This window comes from Lissotriton vulgaris, unplaced genomic scaffold, assembly GCF_964263255.1.
Source record: "Lissotriton vulgaris unplaced genomic scaffold, aLisVul1.2 SCAFFOLD_749, whole genome shotgun sequence".
Classification (NCBI taxonomy): domain Eukaryota; kingdom Metazoa; phylum Chordata; class Amphibia; order Caudata; family Salamandridae; genus Lissotriton; species Lissotriton vulgaris.
The window spans coordinates 315,610-334,549 of NW_028245947.1; the positions used below are offsets into that span (position 1 = coordinate 315,610).

General features: G+C 43.1%; 1 protein-coding gene across 1 annotated transcript in view; it reads left to right on the forward strand.

Moving 5' to 3' along the window:
• The window catches only part of MRPL45 (mitochondrial ribosomal protein L45), an 86,970-nt gene extending 69,158 nt beyond the window's left edge, over positions 1-17,812 (forward strand). The window contains exons 3-8 of the mRNA XM_086949204.1: positions 864-981; positions 12,757-12,855; positions 13,729-13,777; positions 15,461-15,610; positions 16,635-16,808; positions 17,330-17,812. Coding sequence (XP_086805330.1) covers positions 864-981; positions 12,757-12,855; positions 13,729-13,777; positions 15,461-15,610; positions 16,635-16,808; positions 17,330-17,428 — 689 coding nt within the window. The 3' untranslated portion in view covers positions 17,429-17,812. The remainder of the gene's footprint in view (positions 1-863; positions 982-12,756; positions 12,856-13,728; positions 13,778-15,460; positions 15,611-16,634; positions 16,809-17,329) is intronic.
• Positions 17,813-18,940: the final 1,128 nt, after the last annotated feature.

Below are 18,940 nucleotides of genomic sequence, written 5' to 3' on the forward strand. Positions count from 1 at the left end.
GTTCTGGAAGTGGGACCGACCAACCACCTGTTGGCGGTCCTAAACCAGCAATTAGGATAGGATCGAACACTGTTCTGTGGCAATTCGATTCTTTACTACAGGAGCATGCATTCCGAACGGAATGCATGCTCTCATTGCAAAGAGCAGAGGTGTAGTTCATCCCTGCACCCGCGGTTGTATGTACCTCAAGGTGCCTGCCACCGGGTGCATGGATCATCAGGGAAGCGCCATAGGTGCCCCCTAGGCCACCATCCAGAGGCCTTTACCCATTGGAGCCCTGCTGGGGGCCCCCAAAGTGGGATTCCTAAGCCTTACTGTGTTACAAAGGATGGCTTAAAAAGGTTGTGGGCATCAGCTATCGCAATCCCTCAGGCGGAAAGAGCTGCCCTTGGATTACAGAATGCATTCCTACAGGCGCACGGGCTCTCCAAGCCCATCGGAGCCCAGTCAGAATGTTGGGTTTTATTCCTTTCCAACTGACTCCATCCTAATGGGTCGGTTGGAAAGGAATCCAACGGCCTGATTAGGATGCAGTCGTAACGGTTTCCGTCCGGATCCTAATCAGGCCCTAAGTTTTTACTTAGAGTTGATCAGCCCACCATGCCGATGCAGGATATTTCATGACCTGGTCAGGTACTGAATGTATATTCCTTGGTTACCTGCAGAGCAATTAGCAAAATTAACATCAGCACTTCCCAAGATAGCAAAGTTAATGGTGCCTTCACACATTTTAGGTTTGACATTAATGATATTTTTGTGAACTTTTACAAGTTGAATTTTTATGTATTTACCTCTCCGCATTTTTATCCCTTTTCTATTTCCACCCCTCCCCTCCCCTCCCACTTTCTGTCTTTAAAATGCAGCTGGAATCTTCGACCCCTACATCCCTCCGGAGGGTGATGCCCGTATGTCGTCACTTACTAAAGAAGGTCTAAAGCAGCGGACTGAACAGCTGAAACAGAGTGCAGCTTCCCAGCTCGCGTATGTACTGCACTGCCTTATTAGCCTTTCTTTCACACAGTCATTGTAACTAGTGTTTAGTATCACTGTTAAAAAATCAGTTTGACATACTAAGCGTTCAATTGTCAGTTACCTCGCATAGTCAAAATCATCCTATCCAGTGACCTTACACCATATTTATGTTAATCCTGGGTAGCGTGCGACCAAGATGGCCACCTGAGCGTTCTTTCTGGCCAATCGAGAGCGATTCTGCTTCTTCTGTATTGTATTGTATTGTATTGATTATTTGTAAAGTGCAACTGTCACTCCCAGGGAGTATCATGATGCTATGCGGGATAATACGTATTGATCAGAAGGTACAGCAGCCTAATGCAGAAGATCAGATAAGTGAGAGGCACATGGGGTCAGGGGCTCCAAAAATCCAGGTTTTTAAGGATTTCCTGAAGCAAAGTTCTGAATGCACAAGTCGGAGATGGCCTAGGAGTAGATTCCAGGCTTTGGCCCAGATGGTGGCAACTGATTTACCAACATTTATTTTGCACCTGAAAGTTCGAGATTTTAGAAGATTCGCTGATGCGGATCTAAGGAGGTGCGTATTAAAATAAGGCATAAACATGGCTGTTAAATATTTAGGTCCTGATTCTCTAATAGCTCTAAAGGTGATTACCAGGATCTTTAATAGCACTCTTTTCTGAATGGATAACCAGTGCAAAGACTATAGGGCTGCTGAGGCTGAAGAACGGCGAGGTAGTTTGAGCACTAGGCGTGCTGCCGCGTGTTGAACAGTGTGAAGCTTTTTTAAGATTGACTAGTTCGTGCCTGCATAAGGCTATTAAGATAATCCAGGCTAGATGTAATTAGAGCAACAGCCACTTTTTTACAGTATACGGGAGCAAGTCAAAGAACCTTTTTAGAGCGTTCTAGAACTTTTGGGTGAAGAGATAATGCAGTATCAAATTTCACTCCTAGATTCTTGACTACATCTACCGTGTCAGGTGGGGACGACTATCTTTAGGCCACCATAAGCCAGGTGTGAAAGTGTTGGACTTTCTTACTAAATTATCTCAGTTTTTTGGGTATTACATTTCAGGTGATTGCATTCCATCCAGCGAATTACTTCTGTAAGACATAGTCGGAAATTCTCTTCCGCCTTTGTAGAGTTCTTGTCTTGCACTAGAATTAATTGAGGATCATCCGCATAAGAGGTTGGTTCAATATTTAAAGAAGATATCAATTCTATAAGAGGTCCGGATGGCGGTGTGAGTGACTGCTCTTGACGTTGCTCACTTGGTATAACATCATAGCCGTTATGGAGACCTCTGGCCCCCATCTAATGTGCTCCAGAAACACCTGAACTTCGATTCAGACACGCTGAAGTTCAGGCATCAAAATGCACGCCAGAATGCATTTTTTGCTATATCAGCTGTATAGAGGTGATTACCACAATTTTTGGACAGTGGGTTTTCCCACTTGCACCTATACCTTTTTATATGACTATACCAGGGAAGATTGCTTTATTAACACTTCATTGGCTGCACCTTTTGATCTGAGGGTCAGGCATCATCTCTTGAACGCCTGTGTATTATTCTGTCAACATCTCTGGGCGATTCTGATCTTTTAAAACGTGTGTCTGCCTGCATAATCATCTTGCTTGTGATTTGTGCAAACTTTGTCCATACTTTCCAGGTGTGCACACAAACGAGCAGAATTATTAGTAACAGGAATATGGGCCTCAAGCGTTTCATCAAGTTGAGCACATACAGGAAAACTCCCCCAACCCCGTTCACCCTTCTAAAGAAAGTCTCCTTTTAGTCAGTTCGATTTCCTTGGAAAGCACCCCTGCTGCCCGCACCAACAAAGGAGTCAATAGTAGCAAACTTGTTATCATCAGCAGAATTATTCAAGATTTTCTTTTTGCCCTTGATGAAGGGAAGCAAAAGTTCAAATGGTACAAATTAATAGGACTAAGAGAGGTGTCCCGGCCTCCTCTGGACACTGATGGGCACAGACTGGCCTGCTGTTGGCCTGGGTGCATGCCCGGATACGTCCCACACCGTGGGGTATCAAGCGCGCTTTAGTAGCGCTGACGTGGCATGCCAGGCAGTTTCGGTGACGTGTGTCCTGGGGGACAAGCCCCATCCCAGCACTGGCCCAGAAGCAATGTTTCTTGCTTCTGTAGGCTTTTTCTCTCACTTCCTCTCTCAACTCTCCATTATATCTGTCATGAAGAGATGACCTTACCGTATCTCGAGGATTCCATTAAGCTGGTCCCCCTGTTGTTTCTATGAATTTGGAATAACCTGCAAGCTTCTTTTACTCATATCATCATAAACGCCTGTGTGCCCTGTTCACGGGGCCTAGATATCCCTTGGCTTTCTTATGTTAAACTAAATTTTATTATTTTGGGTTAACCCATTCTGTTTCATAACCCTTTATCCGTATACAAGGCTGAAAAGAACATTATGAAACGTTTGTTTATGGAAAAATACTGTGCTGAAAGGCATTGTCTAGAATAGGCAAATCACTTGTTCGGAATGACTCCGTTTTGAGAACCCTAAATGAACCCTATTTAATGTACGTGACTCATAAATGAGAAAGAACATTAATGTTAAAATTCAGAGCTGGTTCTATACGTCATATGCTGTGTTTTCCACTGCGTTACTATGAGGATTTAGCAAATAAGAAATGTGCTTGTGATAATGTTTCCTCCCAATCTTTGATGCACTTTGATGTTTTGCACATTATATAAATCGTTATTTATTACCTCTTTTTTAAATTCATAATTTTAAACAGTGCAGGGTTGCCCTCAGATTTTTACAATTGTTACCAAGTACTGATGTATGTTTTAGAGTGACTAGTTTTCGCATCGCAGCTGTGTTTTCGTAAAAATATTGATTTCAAGTTGTAATATCTCGTTATTGCCATTATTAATTGTTATGTATGATTTGTTTATCTTTTATGATGTTATTGACATTCGAATAAAGAGATTGCTTGGTTTGGTTGTGGAAGCTATGAAACTCCACGTGGTTACTCGTCTTTTGTGCATGAATGTGGAGATCCTCATGCACATCGTCCTTTTACTTCCTCTGAATCCTTATTTATTTAACATTTATACAGCATAGTAGACACTTTTTTCTATTCTCTACTTTACACTGCATTCTTTTAGTGGTATCGAAATGGAGGTGCACGTTTGTTTCTCCACATACAAACATGGCTGAAGGTAGAGACAAAGAAATGATATACTCTAAGGAACTCAAAACAGGGCAGAAGAGACCTAAATCCAGACCACCACTACCTGACTCAACGTTAACACCCTAGTCAGACCAATCTACAAACATGGAACTCATTCTTCAACAACTCACTACCCTGCATGATCTAGCGCAAAGTACGAAAATAAAAACAGATCTGATGCAGACAGACTTCCAGGGCTAAAATAATTATTTCAAAGATTTTGCCAACAGGATCATGAAGCTGTCTGGAAGATGATAGAAAGAGCTCTTTCCGTCCTCCAAATTAGCATCCCTCTCACTGGAAGTTGCTGACTTAGAAAATTGCAGTCGTAGAGGGAACCTACGTTTCTTTGGCTTGCTAGAATGGTGTTGACAATGCTGCAAAATCCTGCATGGAATTTCATGTGACATGGATCCCCGGTACTTTGAAAATCACCTTCTCTAAAGACCTGGAGATCGAAAGAGCTCATAGACTCTTACATGACAGACAATCTGCAGACTCTTCCAGGAGTTAAAGTCAACCGAGGACCCCTAACATACCAGCACAATGAGGAGATTTCAAAACATATGAAAACAAGCATTTACAATGCAATAGGGCTCGCAGCATTTAAGTTTGAGTTATTGGCATTGTGTATGACAATGCGTTGCATAAATTTTCCGAAAACTCTGAATTGGTGTATAAAGATGATTTGCAAACTGTCATATGTTGCTCAATAATAAGGAGAGTTGGGAATAATTATGCTATGCTATCTTTTGCTATCCTGTGCTTTTTTATTATGCTGTGCTGTGTTTTGTTATGCTATGCTGTGTGTTGTTATGCTATGTTTTGTTATGCTATGCTGGTGAGGGTGTGTGAGGGTGAGTGAGGGAGGGTGAGGGGGTGTGAGGGGGGGAGGGTGTGGGGGGTGTGGGGGGTGTGAGGGTGTGGGAGGGTGTGAAGGTGTGGGGGGGGTGTGAGGGTGTGGGGGGTTGTGAGGGTGTAGGGGGTGCGAAGGTGAGAGAGTGTAAGGGTGAGGGGGTGTGTGAGGGGGGTGAGGGTGAGGGCGTTTGAGGGTGTAAGGTTGAGTGAGGGTGTGTAAGTTTGAGAGGGTGTGAGGGGGTGTGAGGGTGAGGGGGTTTGAGGGTGAGGGTGTTTGAGGGTGAGGAGGTGTGAGGGTGAAGAGTGAAGCATTGTGCAGCGTGCACATAGTAAGTGTGTGTGCAGGCAGTGTATGTGTTTGGAAATAGCACTGCACTTTTAGTAAATTTTGAACAATTTACGCTAGAAAATTCTTTTATTTTGTTAAAATTGCAGATTATTCAGCAGATGGTCAATTATGTGGCAAATGCAGCAAGTCTATGATTATGCGAAAATTGCAGCAGACACACAATCTTATCTTTTCATTGGGCCTGGCTATTACTAATGCGCTCCATTTACAAAAAAAGGTTTTTTCTCAAGCCCAAGCCCTCTTCTCAATTGATATTTTGAGTGAACATAAAGGTCAAATGGCGTGTGCTGTCACTTCCTCTACCCCTCACATTTTGGTGAATTAACGTCTCTGCTACGCACCCCCTTCTCCAAGTATTATTTGCTTTGAAGTGTCTGCAGCGAGTGCTCAAGTCGCAGTGGCGGAGGTCGCTGGGGTAGTTGAGGTGTGCAGTTGCTGGAGGGTGGTGCCTGTTTTTTGTCTGTTGCACTGTCCCTGGGTGAGATTGGGGCGGAGTATGTCAAGTTGTTTTGGTGAATGGGAGGAGGAAGAACCTGTAGTGATCAGCACAAATTGTTGGATAGGGTAATGAGGAGAGGGTGTGGCCTAATGGCCAGAGCTGCCGACTTTGGAACTGGGGAGCTACGTTCCTTGAATCCTGTGATTCTGGGCCAATCACTTAAATCCTTGATCATACGAACAATGAATGTGTCTTTGTATAACATAACTGGTGCGTATGCAAAAAAATCCAATACCCTCGGGTCGAATTCGCGCTAAATAAATCTGCAATAAGAAAACAAAATGGGGACTCTGCTGTTTGGAGCTGTGCTGTTAGTGTTTTGGGGCGGCAGCTGCCTTTCTGGTTCTATATAAACAGGGACATTACTGATGATTGCAGCGCAGCTCGAGACACCAGACAAGCGGGCGAAGAGTCACCTTTTGCTGTTTGCTATTTATGTGGCGTTTGCGGCTCAAATGATAACTGGGAAATGTGGAGATAAATGGATTGTTGGTCGGATTACCGGAGCAGGAAGGGGCGCTGCATGCAGACATCTCTGTATATATTATCCGCCGCCAGCAGACACCGGCCTGGGTTTAATCGATAAAAATTGTAAATTGATACTTGTATAGCGCACTACCACCCGCAAGGGTCTCAAGGCGCTTGTACGAATACCGCTGTGGAACCCATCCTGGCTTTCCCTGTGAGGCGTCCACTCCTGGGCACCCCCAAGGTGGAGGCCAGGCATCCTTAGCGTTGTGGGGGCCGTTGTGGAGATTAAGCAAGCTATAGGATTTGAATATTACGGGGGTGTCAACCAAATAAGGCTTAGGCGAGGTCTGAATTGTTTTCTCTTATTCTGGGGGAGAAGAGTCCAAGAAAGTTGGCATTTAAAAAAAATTATTTTGTTTGTTAATGATTTTGTCTTGCACGGAAGTTAAGACGTAAGCAAAAACGAAACCGTGGGCAAAAACGAAACTTGCCGTGGGGCGGGACTTCCATCTTTGGAAGCCCGCGCCCACGGAGTGGCTGGCCAGAAAAGCAGTGCTGGTGACGCGGGGCTCCCATGCCCTAGGGAGAGCCCCGCGGAGGATGCATTAGTCCCGAGTGGCGGTAAGTGGGGCTTGGAGGGAGGGGGTGCACTTGTGTGTATGGTGCGCTGGTGTGTGTGTGCGGGTATGTGTGCGACAGCGGGGGTGTCTGTATGGGTTGGTGCGTGTGCTTGTGTGTAGATGCGCTCGTGTGTGTGCGCATGCGTGCAGGGGGAGGTGTGGCTGTGTGGTACAGCTTTCTAGGATAAGAGACAGGAGCTGGGCACAGCGAGCGCGTTCACGTGCGCATGGCCCGCTCAATTCCGACTCTGGAAGAAGCGCGCGGCCAGCTCCTGTCCCCTTTCCTGGAAAGCAGACTCGCTGACAATAGGGTCTCTGGCGAGACCGCGCTTCGAGCGGTTAACGCTACGAGCCCTAAAAACATCAGTATATATCTTGGGAAGGAGCAAAAATTGGTATTGCTTAAGACTATGTGAAAGACACCATCAAGTGCAGGAAAGGTTCCTTAGCCCTTTCACACCAACTCGGGTCTCTTTCTATCCAACACTTTGTGTTCAATGATAAGACTAGATTCTTTGGATGCTGATCAGGGCCATTTCATAGTTTAGCTTCATGAACCATATTGCTTTATTAGAATGTTTTGCTATTGTGTTTTCTCCTATGTTATCTAAGGTAGCTTGATGTAACCGCATATTATCGGCAGAAGATCAACACTGTCTGGCTTTTGCTTTTTTGCTTTGTCATGCAAGTTCTGCTTTACTATTAGGATGAAAATCCTAATTTTCCTATAGCTGCTTTTAGAGGTTTATACGTACAAATGTCCTCTATTTCCCCAAACTGATATTGTTGTCCTGTTAGGAGGCCGTCTTGTGGTTCTTCTGTTTGTCCCAATTTTTCCAGTAATGTTGGGTGGGTTATTGAGCTCTTGTGCTCTTGTAGGACAGGGTGGGTGGGCTTTTATATTTTCTTGATTGTGATTTTTTTCTGTTATTCCTTTGTGCTCTCTTCTCACCTATCCCCATTCACCTGATACCGGGTTATCTATCTTGACAGCCCATTTATATGTGAAATCCTCCGCTGGTTATTGCTGGATTACATTTCCTGACACTTCAATGCATGGGTATCATTTTAAAACCATATTAGTCAGTTCCACAAAGGTCTTAATCACCCTGTGAAATGAAGAAAGATAGCTAATTGTTGCAGCAAACTTAAGGGCAACATCATACTCATGCAGGCGTCAAAATGAGGTCCTACTGAATCCTTGAAACTTAAGTATCATTGAATAAATTGGTTTGATTCACCTGCACATCATAAGAAAAATGGAGTTGTAACCCTTACCTCGAAAAACTCCAATATTTCAGCCACCGTCTATAAATATGACAAAGAGGGCAAATGGGTAAATATTTCAGCCAAAAAGGGGATTCTGAAGTTTACACCATCAAATTGTATGCCCACAATATGGATGATCCTGAGTTTCTGGTCTTCTCTCAATAAATGTATAATGGAACTCAGACAATGGAATGGTGTAATGTTAGGCAGTGACTTCAGCCTTACTCTAGATGGTACACTCAACTGTTTATCTCAAGTAATATTTAGACCCAATGGATCACATGCTCAACTCATGAATCTATGTACTATTCATAATTTTACTGATGTGTAGAGGATTCACAACCCTAACAACCCTTTTGGCAGTGAATATACTTTTTACCCACACCCCCTGACTCCCTTCTTCCATAGGATTGATTATCTTCTGTTAGAGGACCAACTCCTCCAACAGTCAGCCTCCCCCACAGATAGTCAATTGTGGTCTCAGATCATGCATGTATCTCTTTTGAACTTCAAATTAATGCCCCTGTCTCTAAACAAAGGTCATGATCAAAAAGAATAAGGCTGGCCAGTTCCTCACGAACCACTTACAATTGGACAAAATAAATCTACAGTTCCTGCCATCAAATTGCCAGTGGCATAAATGTCACATCACTGACTGACATTTTAGACTCTTTTCGAGATTCAATGAATCCTTAAACACCCCTAATAATACAGTCTCCCTGATGAAGTTTTAAATAAGTTATCACTGCCTGCTCTAGATCCAGCCTCGATAGAAAATGCGAATAAACCAATAGAACAAGACAAAATCCTCAAGTGTCATATCAAGTTTAAAATTCAGTAAAGCTCCTGGTCCAAAGGGTTTCAAAAGTAATTTTTTACAAGAGAAATGCACAACTACTACTGACACCCCTCAATAATGTGTTTCTTTATTTCACAGACACTGAAAAAATCCCAGGCCCTTCTGCTTTGGCAACAATTGGCATCATACCCAAGGATGGGGAAGATCCAGTGGAAATGAAAAACTAGCGACCGATATAGTTAATAAATATTGACTGTAAGATCTAGGCCCAAGTATTAGTTATGAGATAAGAAAAAGTGCTGGGTAAGCGTATTCTTCGGAGTCAAACAGGGTTCCTTAAAGGTAGATTGGCAAGTGATAATATTAGAACATTTTGCCATGCCCTAGAAAAGGCGAAGTCCTTAAACACCTCCTCAGCCGCAATAGCCTTGGACGCAGAAAAGACCTTTGGTAAAGTTTCATTGACCTTTCTGAATGCCACTCTACAGAAATTTTGCCTTGGTAAGAATTTAATTTGCCCTTTATTACAATACACAAATGACCGTTTACATCAATGGCTGTTCTACAAATAAATTCCCCTTAAAACAAGGCACATGTCTGGTTTGTCCTCTCTCCCCACTTCTTTTTATACTGTCTGTCGAACCTCTCCTTGAACTGATCAGGACTGGAAACGGTTTCGGGGGTATTCCTTTTCCTTCTGGCCCACAGAAACTGGCAACTTATTCTGATGTCCTCCTCTTCAGAGGGAAAGCTGACAGTGCTACCCTCTGTATCCTAGAAGGAATTTAGAAATATTCAGAGATATCCAGATATACCCTCAATAGGGAGAAACCTATCGCCTTCCCAATCAAGATTCATTGTTTTTCCTCACACATTAAAAATTCTGGCCTCAAATGGCAAAGTAGCTCACTAAAATAATTAGGAATGTGGTTTTGGAAAGACTCTCGAACTCTGTCAATTAACAAAGAGAAAACTATTTCTAAAATAAAATAAACTTATCACACAATGGTCTCAAGTTCATTACTTGGTGGGGGAGATTCGAAACAATTAAAATGATCCTCACACCTATAATCAACTTTCCGATCATTATGCTTCCCTTTAAATTCACACACAACTTATAAAAATCATTAGGCAATACATTAACGGACTTTTTGTGGAAAAGCAAAAAAGCAAGAATTTACCTCAGAAAGCTGAGAATAAACAAGGAAGAAGGTGGATATCGCCAGGCCTTCCTGGGCAGACAGGGTGCATGGTGGTTCTCTACAGTTTCTCATAATGTTGCTAGATGGCATACTATAGAAAGGATGTAACTGCTCCTCTCCCGCTATGTGTTCTTTTGATGATATCCAATATCAGCCGTCTCCATTTATTCCACTCTCTACCCCATTATTCATGATACAGTTGATTCCTAACGCTCTATGAATGAAAAACTCTTCCAAAAACTCCCTAAAGACTTTGCCTCACTGTGGTTTAATTAGCAGATCAAATTAGAGTGGCTGGGTGACTTTTGGTATGAGTGGCCGTGAGGAGGCATCACTCTGCTTTAAAATCCTGGTACTGAAAAGGACCCTGTTTCTTTTGTGGACTTACAATTCAAACACAAACTATCTAACTTAAACTGTTATACCTTTTTAAAGTTGAAATCTGCTATCAGGAATTTAGGACACACTCATCACTCCACTTTTCCACACACCTTACGGCAATTTTACTCAGCTGGGACATGCAGCCTCAAACATTTACAATCTTCTTCAGACCCCCAATTCCAGGGGCACAAAATCCAACTCCAACGCCTGGAAATCTAAACTCAGCTCAGCCCCTGAGGCTCATATCCCTTCCCCAGCATGGATGAAAATCTGGAGTTCCCACCTTCTTAGGAAAGATCACTCCAGCAGTTTCACAAATGGGGCTCTGAATTATTCATAATGTCTACGGGACGCTTTTAAACTCCGCCCAATTGGGATATCGGACTCCAACCTCTATAGGAATTGTAGACTGGCTCCTGGTGACACCACTCGCATGTTTTAATAATGCAAGTGCTTATGAGCCAAACCAGTTGCTTTAGAAGGCTCACGTCGGATATAAATACCAGTACGCATTTTTTAAAAGAATTAAAGTTTTCAAGTGAAGAGGGCATTCAAATAAAGTGGATTGGTACCACTTAGCGATATATGTACCAGGCAATCTCAGGCAGTGGGGAAACTGCACAATATCTCAGTTAGTGCATGAACTTAACAGTGTTATTTTCTAGTATCTCCAGTGAAACATGAACGTTTGAGCATGGATTTAACAGCCTTCTATTTGCTGTAAACTCTGCTGTGCATTCAGGTCAGCAAGCGTGCAAAACAGAATCGCTGTTAACCAGTGCAGTCAATCACGTCCTTTTTATCCGTTTGGGCAGTGGCCCAGTGAATCTATGTACCACGCTGGAATGGGAATCTGGGTTATAGCTTGGCTGATAGGGCGGGGCATGAAATCTGGATTTAAGGAATGTAATTGGGTTCCTAGAGGAATCTAGACAAGAGGCTCTTGTGGTGGGATGGAGCTTAGATTATAGTTTGGTCCACAGGGTGGGATGGTAATCGGAATTAAAGTTTGAATTTGGATTCTAATTTGGCGCAAAGTGTGAGATGGGAATCTGATTTATAGCCTGCTAACTATGATGACCAAGACATTTATAAAATCCTTTCCTACAACTGTTTCAACATATCGAGGCTGTCCAGACATCTCACAATCATCTGTCTCAGTATACCATCTTCAACAAAGATATGCAGAGGCTAAACCTTTGCCATACATATTAACAAAACACATATATTTGAATTCAGGCAGTCGCTCTAATTCTTGTGATTGTCACCATCTATGCTCTGACATGTGCAATCTTCAGGTCTTGAAGTCATTTGGGTGTATCTCAGTTTGATTGGAAGAAAGGGAAAACGGTAGTATTAAGAACTGCATAATAGCTATTTAGTTTTATTAAAACAGCAGGGAGGGTTTTTAATCTGCTCAGGTGTGTGTATGTACAAACTGCAGGTGGGAGGTTCAAATAATGGTACAAAGATCTCGGATTTAAATCTATTTCAGGAAGGTAAAGTTAGATTATTAGTTAAGATTTTAAAAGACAACTGAACATGTGTAGTTCTCCTCATTTGTTGTGACTACTAATACAGCTACTGATAATCTGGTGTTTTAACTGTGCCAAGCTTTAGTGCCCGAAGTAAAAATAGCAAATCTCTACTCTTTACACCCTAAAGTAAGGGACCTAGACCAGGTCACATTAGACTTTCCCACAGCTAAACCTTTGGGATGTTTGAAGACTGTAGTTAAGAGGACTGAAGTGACAGTCACTGGCTGAGTGCAGCTTTTCACGTGGTCCGCCATTTCTGCTGTGGCAGGATGCATGGTCATTGGTCACCTGAGTTTCATCTGACGTGCTTTTTTGTAATCTTGCATGACTACAGTGTTGATTGCAAGTGCAATTATACTTGAACAAGTCTGTTGTGAATGCTTACACCCATTGTTCCCAAAAGGAAACGTCTACTGGGATGGTGAGTTTCAGATACCTTTAGTTGGTCCTCCTAATATGTGTAATGCTGAGGTGACCCTTGATTCAAGTTCTTGGTCTTGAGCACTAGATCACACTGTTGTTACCAAAATAAAGCGTGTATTTCCTCCTTAATGAAGGCATTTCCATTTTGTTTTGCAGAATCCGTAAAGTGAAGGATTTCGATGAGAATTTTAGCAGTAAGAGTTTCCCGGTGAAGGCACATGAAATATATGTGGAGGCACATAACCTCCTTACCAGGTGAGGGGCTGGCGAGGAGGGCTGAGTGTAACTGTCTGAGTTTTTATCGTAGACTCCCTTCAAATTTTGGCAATCTGATACGCTGTATTAGGCCAGGTTTCCTCTGGTACACATTACTGGTGTTATGCCTCAGCCCAGATCTCTTATCACATTCTCCAGCCGCTCTGAGATGCTTCCTGTAAAGAGGGCCCTGGTTGGGCGTATGTCATCACAGTGGTACTCTGTGGGGAGCTGAGAAGAGGAATAGTCCTACCAAGTGGTGCATGAGCCTGTAGTAACATCATGGTGCTATCCATGGGGCTTGAGTTTAGAATATGAGGCACACACATAATAAATAGCTAGCTCTTGATACTTATAAAGTATATAGAGCGTGCCACATTTGTTTCCGATTTCATGGGTGTTTCTTTGTGCATAACCATACAACTAGAATAAGAGTGGCATTCCTTGCTGTAAGAGGCTATGCGGACATTCCGAGCTGGCAGTGAGTTTTGAATGCAGCTCCAGCCAGGGTATCCTTCTTTGGCATGGTACATGAGCCATGGAGAAATTGAATCTGCAATGGGACAAAGTGGGGAAAATGGATGGGTGTCCCTAGCCATGTTGTGAGTCTGGGAAATACTTCCATCTCCACAATGATTATTTTAGCCAGGATACGACCAAGGCCTAAGGGTTCGGTACGATAGTCAGAGGGACGATCCCCTGTTTCAGATGAAAACCTTGTTGTATACTAGTGATGCTTAGTAGCATGTTTAATGTTTTAGGTTAGTAACTTTTTTATTGAAATATATCATCTGCAGAGCCATCTCAGATTCATATTTTTGCATAGCAAAATTCTTTGTACAGCATGAATTGATATTGTTTTTCTCATTACAGTTTTAACCGCCACAGGTTGCATGCCTTGGTGACTGAGCGATGCTATCCGGTTAGTGTTCTTTCTCTGCACACTTTGTATCATGGTTGACATAATATGGGTTGCTCGTACCTGCGTTCTACTCTAAAAGCCCAGACACACTTGGCTCAGAAAGCTAAATGCTTGCTCCTTAACTTGTGTACAGGCAGCAGTAATATGCAATAAGCAGCATTCTATGTTAGGGAGAGGAAAATGCTTCATTTTCTTCTCACCTTTGTTTTTTAAATACTTCGGAGGTTCTGCAGTTAAATTATTGTCTAATCACTAGTGTGGAACGTTTTTCATAGAATGAGCATGTCAACACCGACGAGGAATAGCTATGCTCTCTGTGGCCTTCTTCCTCTGATGAATGATTGTACTTTATTTACCTTCATGTTCCAGTGCTGATCAGGAGCATTTTGGTGCAGTTTCAGAAAGTGGGTCTGAACAAGGAGTGTTATTGTCTAAACCATGTAAAAGCTTCATCACTCTTCAAGTTTAGGAAAGGAGCTGATAGGTGAGGTCTCCTGTGGCATATGGCATTGATAAACATGGCGTAGGGCTCACTGCTATCTGTATACGATGCATAGACTTTGTGCAGAGGACATGGTACAGTCTGAACTGGAGCAAGGTAAATAATTGATGTAGCTGCAATTCTGCTCTCCTGTTGCAGTGCATTTGTAATGTCAGAACTCACTATGTTGATACGGACCTTTTTTAAAGCATTAAAAGTTAAGAAATACTGCACACTGTTTACAGAACCCCTCAGACGTGGGCATCTGGGGCGTGTCTCTTTCTGAGGCTTCATCAGTCTCCGGACTTTTGCATTCACTTAAAACTTATTAGGCAGATATCACATGTACCATTGTACTCAATAAGGCTGCGTTAGGCCATGTGCAATATGCTAAGGGAGCTCGTTAGTTAATCCTGTGCCAGAGGCGATCCTGTTAACTCATAGTTCTTTTGGAGATCTTCCAGCTAGCAGAGTACCCAGGATGATCCTACCAGCCAAACAGTCCCAGAGAGATTATTTAGTAGATTTACTGATTGTGGAGATCCTTTTCGCTGCTACAGGTAGGTCCTGTAAGTCCAGAGGTCCTGCTAGTTGCTGCATTCCTGATGCCCTTTCTGTCAGGTTTTCAATGCATAGGGAGGATATGCGCACTGGGCAATGCCTTAAATCTTCTCAGCTGGCACAAATCCTGGGAAGAACCTGTTGTGTGCGCAGGTTTCTGTGAATATGCTTGCACATAGGTTTACTGGTGTAGTGTCTCCGTAATCATGTCAGTTGGCATTATGCATGTGGATACTTTAATCCTAGTATCGTTGCACGCCAGAGCCTGTGTGCTTGAGTGCTGCCTCGGAATTCTGTAAGATGGTGTTTTGTTTGCATAGATTTTGTGTGGAGACTCCCTGGCCTACTCATGTGAATGTACAGTTTCCTCAATGGATGCTGCATCATTTGATATTGTCATTCGTTTTAATTTTCATTGCTTGCTGCATTATTTAATTACTTTTTTACAATAACTGGCTTTTCTGGTCGGAACAGGTCATCCTACCTGTATTCCACAAATGTTTCAAATATATATTTTTTTTTATTCATAGGTGTTTTTAACATTCCCAGTAGAACATTGTTTATTCCTATTAGCTATTTGTCCTGATTTCTCGTAGATGTGGCTATTGTGAAATATTTGTCTCATCTTCCTTTCACTCCAGGAAATGGTTCGTGGAAATCGATACCGGACGATCCGCTGGAAGTTTGTGGAGTCGCTTGAGCCTTCCCGAGTGGTGCAAGTTCGCTGTCCTGAGATGGTGAACAAGGGTAACCTGTACGGTCAGGTGACTGTGCGCATGCACACACGACAGGTATGCTAAGCTCTTGGTGGTGCCTGCATTCTCATTCTTTAGAGGCAGCTATGTCTCAGTCTGCATTCTGGTATGTATTTACTTTGGTGTAGCCTCTCGCTTTGCAATCTGCTGTGCTTCCTATCTGGAGACAGCTGGGATTCACGTTTGCCTTCCTCTGTTCCTTATATGTGTTCTGTGGAGGTTGCCTGCCCCCAAATGTTGTACAGGTGAAAGTATATGCACACACACTGTACATGTGCTGGTTTTGTTGGTGTTATCATTCTAGGGAGGCAGCTGTGTCTTGTAATGTGTTTGCTTGCGTGCTAGTTCTTTAAAAGTAGTGTGGTCTCAAACTTCGCGTCCTGGTTTTTGTTTTCTGGAGATGACTAAGTATCACATTTGCCCTCCTGCGTCAAGGTACATGTTTTTGGAGGTAGATAGCTTCAACACTTTGCATCTGGTTACACCCTATCTGGTGGTCACTGAGTCTCTCTTTGGCTTCACTGTGTGTAAGCATGCATGCAAGTTATGGTATTAATAAAGTGCACTATCACCCGGGAGATTATCCTGTTATGTGTACCTAGCCCTGCCTGTGGTAGGTTGGCTAACTGAAAAGCCAGGTCTTCAGCTTCCTGCAGAATTCAAGAAGGGGGAGAAGGCACTGATGTGGAGTGGTAGGGCATTTCTCTCTTTAGGAGCGATGTAAGAGAATGGCAGTCCTCCTAATGTGGTCTGTGCATGATTGGGATGTGTGCGAGTTGCAGTTGAGCAGAGGTGCCTGGGAGGTTGGTGGAAGGAGATGCGACTGTTCAGGGAGGTGTGGCATGAATTGTCTAGTGGCTTTGTGTGTTTTCTCGAGTTGGCGGGTCTTACTCTCTGGATCTGTGTGCACATACTTGGGTAATAAGTTTGTTTCATTTTTTTGTATCAGAGTCCTAAAGAATTCGTGGTTGTAGAGGGTTGGTACTCTAATATCAGAATATCAGTGTGCGCATTCCATTTAAGTTGCAGATGTCACTTCAGTCCCTGTTTCTTTCCACAGTCGTTGGCCATCTACGATCGCTTTGGGCGCCTGATGTATGGCTCAGAAAATGTGCCGAAAGACGTCCTGGAGTATGTGGTGTTTGAACGTCACATGGCCAACCCATATGGAGCCTGGAGAATGCATGGCAAGATTGTACCAGCGTGGGCCCCCCCTAAGCAGCCCATAATCAAGGTAACTGTCAAGGCTCTGTCTTTGATAGTGAAGCAAACTTGGCTGTGTACCACTAGAGGCATAACAGGAGATATCAAGCTTTGCTGGGATTAGAGACATTCATAATGAGTGTTTAAAGAAAATGGGATTGATTCCCTCAGAGGAGGTGTTTGTGTGCGAGGAGGACCCAATTTGTCACCACAGTGGTATGCAGGCAAAAGGCTCACCACCTATGAGATCTTCCCAAATTGCTCTACAGAAGAAGTGTTCTGTTTGTTTTCTTATACTGGCTTGTTAGTGGTCTTATCTTGGGATTTATATGAACATGCATTTGATCAGATCCAAAGGTCCTATGCTGCACTTTTTCATGCATGTATGATTGTATTTCCTTTGCTCCCAGTATGTTAATATAAATAATTCCTACCTACTGATCCTCATTCCTCACCACTTAGAGAACTGAAGTCTTAAAGTATAAAAATGTAATGAAATAAGAGGAGACAATTTTTCATGCTGTGCAGTCCTAACTTCCTGTGTTTTTTCAGACCCTGCTTCTCCCTGGTCCTAACCTGAAACCTTGGGAAGAACTGGAGGATGTGATGGTCCAAGATTCCCTGTCCCAGCAAACCCAATGGTACAAATGATCCTCATCATGGCCAAACATGTAGTCAACTGCTACAGAACCGTAATGTGATGTCAGCTGGCACTGAACAGATTGTGTCCATTTGTTCAGTGGATCCTGCTTGCACAGTAATGGAGTGCATGCAGGGGGTGATATTTTGGTCCTGTACTGTGCACAGATACTGCTCCAGTTATGAACAGACAGTGACCAGTTTGCGCTTTGTTTGTGGCACACCCCGTCATTGCCACAATAATCCACACTGTAACTATTACTGGCCAGAATGCAATCTTGTGAGAAAGCCAGTGTGTTCACTCTCTCTCCCCAGGAGTTCAGCAGAAGCCCTAGGTTTCCTCTGCAGTATAACATGGACAGTCTTTATTGCACAATAAAACCTGTTATGCTCTCATTGGTGTGTGTTTTGCTCCTATAACTAACAGCTTGTGAGATGTCCTGTGATAATGTACCTTCCTTTCCTTGAATTACTTACTATACACGGACTCATGACCGTCTTTAAATGCGGTCCAACCATCTCGGGTGCAGTAAAAATGTACGTATAAAGTGAAACTGTTTTGTTAGTGGGGCGTGGGGGCTCTGTGTGATGAGGGCTATGTTGATTTTGTGCCCAAGATGAACATTCCTGCTGTAAGGATAAAATAAATGTATTATTCTTACTTTTGCTTTCTTCTCACCAATATCTTTGTTTTGTGACTGCTGCTCCGAATTGTTCTCTGCTACTAACTTTCAGGCTCTCCTAAATTATTCCTTGCCCCCAAATTCCTTGCATCTTGGGACACTGAAGGTAGAGATATTCTAAGCCTGGGCGGCTTTCCAATTTTAACATTTAGATTACCTCTCAAAATACTCCCATCTTCCAACATTTATAATATCTTCTCTGCTCATCACCTCTCTTAGCCTCCTCGCCACGGTGGTCCTCTTCTCAATATCAACTTCATGAGGAATGTTACCCTTGATCTTGTGAACACTGTATCTATCCCATGGGCTTACTCACTACTACAGGCTCATCTTCACAATTCAGGTCACACCCATGGACATGTTTTCCAACCTTCCAAAATCAGTTTAGAGACTCAAAACTAAGCAGTTCTCTCAGTTCTATCTAACTTAAAGACTACCCTCGTTCCTTCTCTGTAGTGCCTCATTGTCCTATCTCCCCCACCCCATTACCCTCCCTAATAAATCTGGTGATTTCTCTTCCATGCCCACCCCTACGCCTCTAGCTGCCGGTTGGTGCAAATAAAACTAATGGCACCTAGAAAGCCATTTGAGGCATTAGGACTATTTTCACCATCTGTTGAATGTGTTTCCAGACTAATCTGTTTCTTCCTAGACTATGTTCAAAATATTTAGTGGGACATTGCCATTCAACAACCCTGCCCTGGCCGCTTTCCTTTTCCATTAATGCTTATTTCCAGGCCAACGCAACTTTTTATTTTTATACTCTGCGCTGATCTCTGACGGTGACCCTAATTCAGAGCATGAGCCCTTTCCAAGTTTGAAAACATGTAGTTCTTCTCTG